The 13,027-nt window shown below is 47.6% G+C and overlaps 1 protein-coding gene across 1 annotated transcript in view; it reads left to right on the top strand.

The window, feature by feature from the left end:
* LOC8031001 (midasin) overlaps positions 1-13,027 on the top strand; it is a 122,024-nt gene that overhangs the window by 36,255 nt on the left and 72,742 nt on the right. Inside the window, exons 24-29 of the mRNA XM_040222376.3 lie at positions 130-341; positions 3,175-3,297; positions 4,226-4,531; positions 5,173-5,349; positions 5,416-5,601; positions 5,699-5,869. Coding sequence (XP_040078310.2) covers positions 130-341; positions 3,175-3,297; positions 4,226-4,531; positions 5,173-5,349; positions 5,416-5,601; positions 5,699-5,869 — 1,175 coding nt within the window. The remainder of the gene's footprint in view (positions 1-129; positions 342-3,174; positions 3,298-4,225; positions 4,532-5,172; positions 5,350-5,415; positions 5,602-5,698; positions 5,870-13,027) is intronic.

Raw genomic sequence — 13,027 nt, 5'->3', positions numbered from 1 at the left:
GGCGTTCTTCCCATTCAAACAAACTTGGCAAACAGCCGAGCTTTCCCGTTTCTAGCACCATAAAATGTGGCGGCTGGAGCTGGGTCAAAGCGACCTCCACTGCGCCTGAGCCCTGCCTATGCCGTGCAGGTCCCCTGGGGGCCGTCTCCCTAGAGGAGGCCCACTACAGCCTGCGAGCGGGCACCCCCCGTGCCAACGCGCTGCGCCTCGTGCGTGCGCTTCAGCTGGACAAGCCCGTGCTGCTGGAAGGGCCGCCCGGCGTCGGAAAGACCAGCCTGGTCACCGCACTGGCCAGGGCCTCGGGGCACCCCATCACGCGCATCAACCTCTCGGAGCAGACGGTCAGTCTTCTTGGGTTGTAGGCTGGAGGTGCTTGCAGTTGGGGGGTGGTTGTCTTTCATTGGTAGCTGCCTTTACTTTGTCAGAGCTCACTTGCTTTCATTTTTAAACTTTCAGTGGCAGTTCTTCTGCAGCAGTGATGGGTGCCTTTGTAGCAGCCTAGTGGCGAGAGTAAGCTTAGACAAGATAGAGGGATGCGTATGTAACTCATGGATGAAGAAAGAATAAAACAATTAAACAGGGACAACACAACCACACCTTTCAACTAGCAACAGACGAGTAAACTTTCAACAGCGAGCAGCCGACTATACCCAGGATTAGAAGGGGGGAGAAGGGAAGATAAGAAACGCGAAGTGCAAGTCAGAGTGGTGGGCTTATCTCGGATTTTAGAAATTCAAACTCGGTTTTCGTCAGCAGAAGGGAAGGGTTTGACACATTGTTTTTGCTGTGGTCATGGCGAATGATTCTATGATTTCCCTGCCGAATCTGCTGTCATGCCTCCCCAGGATTTTTGTTTCATTAAAGAGGGGATGACAACTCAAACACGAACGGGCCTGTATGACTATGGGATGGTACGAATCTGGAGAGGCCTTAGAAACTTCGTTGTGATGTTCGCGGAGTCTGTAATTGGTGCATCTGCCGGTCTGTCCTATGTATTGATGGCCGCAGCTCAAGGGGATGGAGTAAACTTTCTTCTCTTTGCGTGGAAGTTTCTAAGGCCTCTCCAGATTCGTATCATCCCATAGTCATACATGCCCGTTCGTGTTTGAGTTGTTATCCCCTCTTTGATGAAACAAAAATCCTGGGGGGCATGACAGCAGATTCGCCAGGGAAATCATAGAATCATTCGTCATGACCATAGCAAAAAACAATGTGTCAAACCCTTCCCTCCTGCTGACGAAAACTGAGGTTGAATTTCTAAAATCCGAGATAAGCCCACCACTGTGACTTGCACTTTGCGTTTCTTATCTTCCCTTCTCCTCCTGGGTGTAGTCGGCTGCTCGCTGTTGAAAGTTTACTCGTCTGTTGCTAGTTGAAAGGTGTGGTTGTGTTGTCACTGTTTAATTGTTTTATTCTTTCTTCATCCATGACTTAAACCAACACGCTCTTCTCCCAAGCGTATGTAACTGCGCTTTATTTCCAGTATTATATACCGTATGTTGCCACGTGTAAGTCAATCTTTTCAGAAATTAGTATCTCAAAAATGGGTATCTATTTATAAAAAAAAAAAAAAAATTATCAGCAAATTTTTATTTTTTATTTTTTTTTAATTGGAGGGGGGGGTTAGGTATTCAGCCAAACTCATGTTCCCAAGCTCCCGCTTTCCACTTCTAAGCCAATTTTAATCTAACTATATAATTTATGAATTGTGGCCTCAGAAAGTCTGATGCTCACATGAGATGGCAAATAAAGGACGTATTTGACATAACATTAAACCTACAGAGATGCCCAGATATACTTATTGAGGGGATTTATAAATCTTCTTGCCATATGCAACTATTGTTTCTGCACTCATGAATTTGAAGAAAAAGATAATCACGAATGATAAATGCAGGTTGTCAGGACATCTCTGCCTAACCATATACACTTGCAATAAAGTCGCAGTCTAGTTCTGAAAATTTTACTCTAATGGAGATATCAACATTCACAAAGTTTTTTTTTTTTTTTTTTTTTTTTAAATACACCAGGTATGCACGTGCACTATCCCGCTTTGAAAGTATGCTGTTTTCCTAAGCATGCAACTGCGATATTCATACATTTAGAAATTTTGATTGCGGCGGGTTAGCCCCGTTAAGTGCACTTCTTACCGAGCACCGATGCACTGCAGAGAAGCGACATTCTCAAAGCTCGGTTTCACAGATGTGGCTTCTCCGCAGTGCATTGACGCGCGGTTAGAAACGCGCTTAACGGGGCTAACCCGCTGCGATCAACACTTCAAAGCGTATTATTCGAAACCACTATTAGAATATTTCCACGATCCTACTACTTAGCATGGCAAGAAATATTATATCTCAGGTTTTCGGTACTGAAGCTGTGAAAGATTATTCTTTTAAATACTTCCACTGGCTTTCTTTCTCTGTTTTGTCGACTGGCGCTACACCAGTCTTGTGCTTTGTTCTTTTTTTCATCTTATTCATCTTTTTGCCTCATTATTTATCTTGGGGTGTCAATACATTACCTTAATTGCTTATCAGTAAAGTCCCCAACAAACAGACCATTACAGTTTATAAAATCACATAAAGCTCCACTCTGCAGAGGGGAAATAAAAGTTTATTCAATAAGCTATGTAGTAGACGGAATAAACAAAATAAATGATCCAAAAGAGAATGGCTCTTAGTAAACTTTGGCACAAAACTCTCGCTGCCGAGCATGCATCCGACTCACACAGAGTATAACAACAGTTTGTACTAAAGTGGCATTGCCAGGATCACATCCACCAAAAAACGGTTTTGCCCGTTAAAGGAGGTGGGCCGCCAGAGGTAGCGAACAAAGGCTACACAAAACACTCAAGGTCGATCATAAACGGAATGTTTGGCACTCAGGACGAAAGCTGCAGACGGTTCTTCTGCAGGGCACACACACGCTCACACGACACTCGCAGCGACGGCGCGTTCGCTGCGTTGGGACGTAGTAACGGGAACACTCGTGGCCTCAGAAGACGCGCTTTTGGGACGACAGCAGGCATAAAGGCTATTCCTACTTCGTCACATGCACACACAAAACGACAAACATCACAGACAACGAGGGGGCTCTAAGAAGCGCCCGTACGCGCGAGAGCACAACCAGAAGAAAGCGGAGAATCGCGTTCTGAGAGCGTCTGTTTGCGGTCGGCAGGACATCTCGGACCTGTTTGGAGCAGACTTGCCCGTGGAGGGAGGCGGGGCGGGCCAGTTTGCCTGGAGGGACGGACCCCTGCTGCGGGCCCTGAGGGAGGGGCACTGGGTCCTGCTGGACGAAGTGAGTTCTGGTCCCGAACCTGGTTTTTTGTGCATGGCGTCCCCCATCAACTCGTTTGATCGAAGGTTTTCACAGCCACTATTTTTTCAGAGTTGTCGTAGTCACTATCATTTAGCGATGTGGCCCCTTTCCTAGTGGTGTAGGCCATCTAGGAGCACAAGCTGTGCTTTAATGTTCCAGTGAGTCGTCAAGTCGCTGTTTCCCAATTTCCACTCGGCCATCACCTAGCCCTCTTGTGTCGCTTCTAGTGAGGGCATGGTCGAGACTAGGCTTTTTTTTCTAGGGTGCACTCGATGCAAACAAACTTTGGTGCAGCCCATTTATAACAAGTTAATATTTGGCACTTCTACGAGATCTATAGACTGCTGCACAGCACTTGATCATAAAGGGGAGTCCACCTACAGTGAACTACTGCCCTGACAAACTTTCTGCGTAACAGGACAGTTTGTTACACGTGGGCTTTGTTCTGTCTGACCCTCTCAATAGCATCCCGAATAGTTGGGCATTAACACTAAAGACTGCACCTTGCATGACAGTATATGGTAAACATGTTTGTGGACAACTTCTAGTGTCTTCTCGTAACTCACGCTCGCAACGAATCCCTGTGCCAGGTTTGGCACCAACAAGATTGGCTTTGCTCAGACAGGTTTGTTCCTGCTGGAGTTCGGTTTTGAATGACAGCCGACCAGTGATAAACACCTTCTAGATAACATGGCCATAGTGCCAGATTTTCTGTGTGCCCTAGTGGAGGAAGACGCAGAACAAAAATTAGACACGAATGCTGCATCGGCGTCCGGCTGTAACTTGTGTCCTCATTGATTGAACACATGTCCCATTCGAACACTGAAACAGCACAGGTGACGTAGAAAATTCAGCACTACAGTCTCATCATGAAGGGCATTGCTGTGACCCGACCTTTCCGCCGCAGCTGAACCTGGCTTCCCAGAGTGTCCTGGAGGGCCTCAACGCCTGCCTGGACTACCGGGGGGCGGTGTTTGTGCCCGAGCTAAACCGTAGCTTCCGGGTGGCGCGGGGCCGCACCCGTCTGTTCGGCTGCCAGAACCCGTACCGGCAGGGTGGGGCACGAAAGGGCCTGCCGCGCTCCTTCCTCAACCGCTTCACTCAGCTGGCCTTGGAGCCCCTGGGGCAGAGGGACCTTGAGGTCCTGGCACGCTGCCTGCACCCGGGCCTGCCGGAGTCCACCCTGCGCAGCATGGTCCTCTTCAACCAGGAGGTGGGCGAGACTTAAGGCCGCTCGATGCGACGGCATTCGTTTTAGGAGTAGCATCAAATGCACCGAGGCCCGTGCCTCGTGCAGCCCTTGGAAACAAAATGCTGCGTAGCACTTGCTCGTGGCATGCGTTCGGACAGCAGCATTTGTTAGTACTTGCAAGAAGCGTAAAGCGGGAATTTTATCGTGGGGCTTTAGGTCAGACCTCTCGGCAGCTTCACTGCCGTGCCACTTCAATGAGGGATGCGACTTCGACGCCGGCGTCTTTTGCAAAGAAGGCATTCAGGGGTGGGTCTTTGACGGTGCAGTGCGGCTTAAATTTGAAGCCAAGAGGGAAAAAGGCTGTTGTGTCAGGAAAATGAGAGGACCTGTCCTCACTGAAATCGTAATTTAGTTTTCTCTGTGGCTTTTCCAATGGCAACGCATCTATATATGCTATGTGCAGTCCAGTGCACATAACCTGCATGCCATGTATAGTCGAGCGCACATAGCTTAGGTGCTGCGGGCAGGTGCGAGAAGTTCTTAAGTCCGTAATTTTAGCTGCCATAACTTTACGTAGGTAATGCTTCGAGGAGGAACTCTATGACGAGTTCTGAAGGGTTGCAACTGTAGTGAAACATTTCTATGAAAATGGCATCTTGCAGCTGGCCAACCAGGTGCAGGACCAGTGCCTTTGGGGCACCCTGGGCAGCCCCTGGGAGTTCAACCTGCGGGACGTCTCTCGCTGGGCCCACATGATGGAGGTGGGGCCTCCCAACGCCGGAGATCACGTGGCAATTGCATACGCCGGCCGCATGCGCTCCCCGCAGGACAGGGAAAAGGTGGGCAGGACAAACCCGGCTCTCTCGAGGAGGCCACGGCAGACATTGACACACGCTTTGGCACAGGTGCTGCGGCTGTACGAGAAGGTGTTCGGAGAAGCTGCACCGCGCCGGGAATCCGAAGTGCGGTTGGCAAATGGCTGGCTCCGCATCGGCCACGCGCTGCTGACCCGGGGACACTTGGGGAACGACCCTCCAAGCCGCGACTGGCGAAGCTTGCGGCTGCTGCATGTTCAAGCGACCACCCTGGAGGTGGGTTCTAGGTTTCTCGGCCTCAAAACTTTGGGCATCGAGGCTCTTTTGCATTCTGTCCTACGGACCCAATACTGTTCGTGGATGCTGATCGCAGGTGCTGGCCAAGTGTGTGGAGTGTGGATTTGCGGCCCTGCTAGTGGGGCCTTCGGGAGCGGGCAAGAGTGCCCTGGTGCACACCTTGGCAGGGCTGGCAGGGCACCCGCTGGCCGTGTTTCCCGTGGGCGCTGCCACCGACGCCCTTGAGCTGCTCGGCAACTTCGAACAGGTACGTCTCTGTCAACTGTACCAGGGGCAACGAGGGATTGTCTTGGCTGGGCTTGGCCAGGTGTCCGGGGCATCACAGTGTTGTCTCCCTGCGGAGGATTGAATTTTGTATTAGGGCATCCTCGTGACTTTCTCCTCCTATCCTACTTTGAAAGAGTACTGAATGGGAAATTTCGAAGCCTTAGGAGGCAGAGGAATGGCTTAATGCTTTACTGGATGGCACCTCTGGTTCTCTTGAGTCATTGGCTCCTATTGCTGGGAACAGAAATAGCTTGAACCCTGTGCTTTCTTTCATCTCTAGATGAAATAGCTATTTCTGTCTTTTTTGGGCTTGCATGCATTAGACCCGTTTGTCACTCTGCAACATGACCTCAACCAAGGTTTTAAAGTGTACCTAGTTCAGAAGTTAGTACACCCAGCAACAACACGGAGGTGGCATGGAATGGGAATTTTTTACCACCTTCGCGAGAAAAATCATCCGAGTGCGAGGTCAGTGGTTCAATTTCTGCCTGGCCATGTTATTAACTGGCCATGCTATTAATTTTTGTTACAACATTTCGTGACACTCGAGGCTTGGAAACCAACCCTAAAACACATTCTGTGTTAAAAAAAAGAGTCAAGCAATACTGTAAGAAGTGTTTGGTTGCAGCTTTAACCATAACCATAACTAAATTATAATGGTAACCTACTGCAGTTTGTCACAGAAAAAGTACCCCCTTCATGCAGCTAGCTTAGTCTTACAATTTATTTTAAAAGTGGTGTGTTATACTCATTTTCACCATACCGTGGCAAATTGTGTAGGCTACAGCCCCCGTAACCCAATAAGAGCGTTGGAGCAAGGCACGTCACACCACATCTCAAGAGGGTTTGTGTCACTGCACCATATGCGAAACTCAGAGGAACCGGCTGTCGTCTGCTGCGAAACCAACCAACTTTGGATGAACATACACCGCCGCAACGCTGCCATCTGCTAGAGTTGCGAGCTCTTCGGGAACAGTTCAAGAGACACCCATGTGCTCAATTTACCTGCGAATCTGTGACGAGTGCTAATGTAAGGGTGATGTTTTGAGTGGAAGGGGTTGTTTACAGGGCTGCAATCTTTCAAACTTAGTTCTACGTGAGTGCTTTGGTGAAGTTGTTCAAAAGTCAAGGGTTGATTTGTTAGGTAACGTTGAAAAGTAACACGTTTTTGTCTTTCTTCCGTGTTGTGTAGCGTAGTGACGATAGAGATGCAATCGCTGGATTGCATCTCTACTTTTTGTCGCAGACGGCGATGTTGCTGCGGTGGTAATGAGGCCTGTCAGGGCTCGACCATGGAGTGTTGTCATATGCCTTGCTCAGATCCCCTTACTGGGTCGCGGGGACTGCAGCCCCCACAGTCCGCCAAGTTATTGTGAAACACAGTATAGTGTCTTTTAGTGTGTACCAACTGGTAACCCTAATCCTGGAAGCTGGAATATGTACCGTATTTACTCGTATAACGAACACACTTTTTTGCCCGAAAAATTTACACATATTTGGGGGGTGCATTCATTACGCAGGGTAAACTTTTTGCATTTACACACTTCGTGCAAATGTCATATTAGGTGCCAATATGACACAGCAAGGTACTGCGGCACATCTCCACTGACGGAGGCACTCCCACGGCTGGTCGGGGGCGTGCCACAGTAACCATGCTTTATAAATTGTGAACCTTTTTAGGGCGCTTTTGGCGTGCCTTTTGCCGAGGGAAAAGCGCCCTACGAAGCTCACTCAGCACGGAGAGCAACGCGACCATTCTCAGGCCAAACCACTTTCACGATTTCACTGTCCGAAAGCGAACCACAGACGACGGCGAGTTTGTTGACATCAATGCATCCGATAGGCGAAGAATGTCCGGGGCTGGACAATAGGTGACCGGCGTTTGGCAGCAGCCGCAAAGCACTCTGGGTATTCTTCACTTCCGGTTCGTAGCTAGCAGCCGACGCAGCCCCAGGACGGCTATGGAAGCGTGTGCGGGTGTTGAAACCCGATCATTCCGGGCCACCTTCCTCTGCTGCTGGAAGACTTACGCACTTCTGAACGTCTCAAGTTACTTCTACGGATATGTTAAGTAGCAGTCGGTACACAGAAGCATCGAGAACGGCCACGAAAGCGCAGAGCGAGTGCGGCCGGCGGCAAGCTGCACTCGCACCGCGCTTATCGGGTCTTGGCATGAAAAGTCAGGTTAGATTTTTCGTTTTCCTTTTGAGCCAGCGTTTTTCATTTGGGTTCTGTTTATTTTTGATGGTTACTTTAGATCACATCACGACTGAAATAGGTGCGAATGTAAGCCGTAGGACGCGGCCAGCTGAAATGCCCGATCGGAGGTCTGGCGTACTTTTCTCATTTTATTAGAACACCTGAGACTGGGTAAGAAAATCTTGAAGCAATCAAAAGTTGAAGACAGGGAAAGAAGTCGGTCAGACGGCGTTTCAAACCCAGCTAATATGTTTTCTCGCGCGATTGAAACGCCACTTCCGTACACAAGCTAGTTTCGATGACATCTGACTACGTGACAATCCTTGCTTTTTAACACTAAAGATTGGTTTGCACTGTATGTTTATACAGCCTTGATGGAGATGCGCCTCAACGGGTAATCGGTCTCTTAGCTGTAGATGAGAAATTTAGCCAGTGCAGTACAACCGTTAACCTGGGATTTTTAACGTGCATCACGTAGTAGCGATAACACGAACGCGTGCCGGTACGAAACTCATCCAGATCGAAACGGGCGGGGGCGGTTGGGAACCGAACCCAGGAGGTTCCCAGCGCAAGCTTTCGCTCCACGCTCCGAGCTGAGACGCGTTAGCCCACTCGGCCACTTCCTCCGCTGCTTTTTAACACTCACGCGTTTTTGGTACTTCAACTAGGTTGTCCCCCGTGAACTACCCCTCCCCCCCCCTCCCCCCCCCCCCCCTCTCACGTTTTTTTTTAATGATGTCGAGTAAGAAAGCATGCATGAACGAGCACCGATTTTGATATCAGCTACGCAGGGTCGTACTACCGCTTTATTATCAGTCAATATGAAGGTGCTGCCCATTTGCTTTTACTTTTTTATATTACAGCAAGCTGACCTGTTCTTTTGTTTATTTATATTATAGTAAGCCACCCATTCACCGCCGCTTCCCGGGAACAGACTGCGGCGGCTCATTACAGAAAAAGTTAATCCGAGCTGTCGATATAAGAATTAAAAGGCCTGGCGATGGCACTGTATGTCGACGAAACGTCATGCCATGAACTAATTGCCTGCGAGATCGCATCTCGCGTTCTCGCGGATGCCTTGTACGACAAGCAGTGCTCACCCCTTCGCGGATTAATCGAGACCTTTTTGGTGGGTGCCAAAAGACTGTTAGAGATCGTTATTTCCCGCGGCCCCTATCTGAAGACAGAACACGTTCTACTGGCCTGTAACAATAATGGCCGCGCATAAACGGTCACCGACGTTTGTCTATCACAGGTCACCTCGCTCCATCACTCGCTTAACAGCGACGGCCCATCCTTGCTTCCATGCTTTGTTTCACGGGAACTGGAACGTCTTAGGCTCTCTATGGCTTGCGTTAGAACAACGTACCGCGGAGCTGTAAACCATTTTCACCGCGAATACAGCACGGCTACCACGCCTAGAAGGGCTCTCGATGCAGCTGGACGCACCACGACCGGCACCGGACGAACCGGAACCGTGAAGTCACGTGGTGCCTCGCTTCGGATGACGAAACTTCCGGCTCAAACGCCGGTCACCTATTCCTCGACCCAAGCTTTGTCAAGTGTGCACGCCGCTCAGTTTCACAGTTGATCGCTTCCGCAACTACGCACTTGCAGCCATTACGGGAGTAGGTTGGCTAAGCTTGACTTGGCCTGACTGCTTGGCGGCAAAAGAAAATTGGCTTGGTGGGCTTGGTACCTAGCTAACTGGATGCAATCTGAGACGTGCAAAGTAGAAAATCGGAGGTGCGTTTATTACGTGAAGGGGAAAAAAAAGTCCAAATGTTGGTACCCGTTGTAGGGTGTGCGTTCATTGTGCGAGTAAATACGGTATATCACATTTTTAACAACAGCTCACAAAATTATATATGTTATGTTTAGTCGCAGGCGGCAAATATGCAAATAGTGGATTTTGAGTTTGAAGCAAATTCGAAGCAAATGGTGGTTTTGGCCAAATATGTCCTAATCGAATATTGAATAGTTTGTCTAAGCCTTTCACTACTGGACCATGCTTAAACAAAAACCCAGCTGAACTTGTGAAGTTTGTTCCCAAGCTTTCATTTGTTTATTTCTCAGCCAAATTTTAAGTATATTTATCGACTGTGGCCTCAGAAAATTCAATGCTACATTAGGTTGGCAAGTAAATGGCACATTTGGCATAAAATTAGACCTATGAGATGCACAGCTGTATCTAACCGAGGCGATTTATAAATATTCTTGCTACTATATACTATACAAATACCTTTCTCCAGTCACAAATGATTAACGCGAGTTGTCGGGGCATGTCTGCCTGACATATACCTACTCATGCATAACGGCCAGTTTAATTTTGAAAAGTTAAATACTGCGGTGTAGATATGAACATTCACAAAGTTTCCGTTTAAATACACCAGGCACGTGCGTGCACACCGTCCCACTTTAAAAGTGCCTTTTCCTCCAAAGCATGCGGCTGCAATAATTGTGTTTCTCAAAAGTGTTGATCGCGGCATTTCAGCCTAAGTGCACTTCTTACGAGCACCAGTGCGCTTGGGAGAAACAACACCCTCGGGAGCGAGCTCCGTGACTGTTGCTTCAACGCAGTGCACCAATGCTCGGTAAGAAGCACACTCAACAGGACTGACCTGCCGCAATCGACACTCGGAAAAATATGAATATCACAGTTCACCTCGAACCAAATATCAAATAGCATATTACTCAAAACTACTATTAGAAAATTGTAATATTTGCACAACACTAGTTATGTTACATATCATAAAGGTGAAAGCAGCACAAAAGATGTTTTTCCTCATCTTTTTTTATGACTCTAGTGTAATTACATGCTTCAAGCATTTTAGAAATCTAAGAATTGCTGCCACGTGTGCCTTGCTTCCATAGAAGAAGATAGTTCAAAGTCGGGCGTCCAACGACGAGAGTCGCGGGACAGAGGAGACACAAGAAAGAATTAGTGAAGCGAAGTAAATGAAGTGCGAGGACACCTAAGCTCTTCTTGAGTTGTGAATGCAAAAGCATGAATGTCGTTCTTTCGCTTCCTTAGTTCGTCTGTGGCGTAGTGGCATGGACAGCCACGTTTCACCGGCGGACGGTCGAGCGCGCGCTTTCGTGAAGTGGCCGCGCCGTGCAGAGCTGAGCTCGGCCGTGCTCTGTTGGCTTTGCCGCCACCGCTCCCTCCTCTTAATCAGGGAACACATAAGCGACAGAAACGGGCACCGCGCAGCAGTTTCTATGGCAACTTGCGCACTCGCTATGACATTGCGGCTTGGCATAGGTCCACGTCGCAGCTCCCTGGGCTGTTAAAATGGGAATCGGTGCGCGGCGGCCGCGCCATGAAGAGGGCTTCTCTGGTGGCTTTTTTTGGAATAATGCCGCACGAGAGCCTATGAGAGCCTCGTTCCTTGATGATGCGTGCCAGCCAATGGGGACATAATCCATCAGAAATCAGCTTCACTTGGGAAAGGGGATTTTAGGTACCGTTTGGCCAACATTTGGCATAGTTTCAAAGCTGATGATTTCGGTTTGCTCTATGGGACAGTTAATGCTTTCGCATTAATATGCTCGGCTCACTCCAGCCAACCTTGAGGGAGACTTCTCCAAGGTCGCACGTAGTCCTATTGTTCATGCGACCTTGAATAGAGGTCCCTCTACAGTTGGTTATCAAACTCTCTGCTCTGTAACTCTCTCATTCCAAGTATAACTTGAGCATTTTTTTAATGCACAATATGTTACATGGCTGGCTCCTTGCAGTCATGCGTCATGCAAGCCCTGTGCCAGCGTTTGGCTGAAGCTGGTGTCCTCTCTGATAAAGCAGAGGTCCCAACCAAAAGCTGATGCAATCTGTGCCCAGTGCTGGCCTTTGGTAGGCGAGCTCAAAAAAATATGGCACTACAGTCTCGTTAATGCCCATTCACACATCAGCATTTGACTACATTACATTGGCTATGTTCCAAATCTCACTTGAGTAAATTCAAGTTAATCCCGCAGGTTATACCTCTGCCTTTGCCACAATAGTGTGAGAGATTGGTAAAAGCGAGCAAGTTGAAAATGAATACTTAAAATCGAAAGAATAAAATGCGAAGAACAAACACAGGACAACCACGTGCCGTCGTTGTCCTGCGCTTGTCCTTGCGTTTTATTTTTTTTCGATTTTAAGTAGTGTGAGAAAGGGAAAGGGACATTTCTTTTTATAAAGGAGGCACTCACATTAAGGGGGAACACTACCCAGAAAAGTCAACTTTTGTACCGCTTGCTTGATTTCAATCAAATTTGCGGTGGAAGTTTATATGAGCGGCGAGACCATCCCTGCCAAATGTTAAATATGGAAGTCGGTGTGTTTGCGTAGGAAAACTATAGTTTAAAAATAAAATTAAAATTTGTGAATTTTATGTATAATGTAGTCATAGGAATATGCATAGCACATACCCAGCTAGTTATTTTGCTATATTGCATTGTTTTTCATAAGTATAACTCTAAAAGATTTTAAAAAATTTTCATCTCTGTGCTTTTTACAACAGTTATTTTTTTAGCATAAAAGAATGTTAAAGCAGAAAAACTAACCAGCCAGGCCTGTTCCTCACTTAATTCCATTGTGTAATAGGAAAACAATAGTTTTCCTAAAGTGAAATTTATGCTGAAAAATGCAACAGAGATAAATGCATTCAAAGCGCTCCAACCCCTACCTTTTTTTTAGCGTCGCTGGACCGAAAATAAGTTATAAAAAATTAACTATGCAGTGTAAACGAATGAAACTTTCTGGGAATACTCTTTAGATGTTGGGGGGTGTAAATATGCCAATTTTTCAAAATCAACTTTTTTTGCACAAATTATTTTTTCTGGGTAGTGTCCCCCCTTAACAATTTGTTTTTATTTCGTGAATCCGTAGGAATGAAGGTCGTAAAATGATGAAGCAAGAAACTTTAAATAAAACTGAAAGAATAAACATATA

The sequence above is a fragment of the Ixodes scapularis genome, unplaced genomic scaffold (genome assembly GCF_016920785.2).
Source record: "Ixodes scapularis isolate PalLabHiFi unplaced genomic scaffold, ASM1692078v2 PGA_scaffold2__306_contigs__length_199485367, whole genome shotgun sequence".
Taxonomy (NCBI): Eukaryota; Metazoa; Arthropoda; class Arachnida; order Ixodida; family Ixodidae; genus Ixodes; species Ixodes scapularis.
Note: the sequence above shows the minus strand (reverse complement) of the source record. Positions and strands in the feature narration are given on the sequence as shown.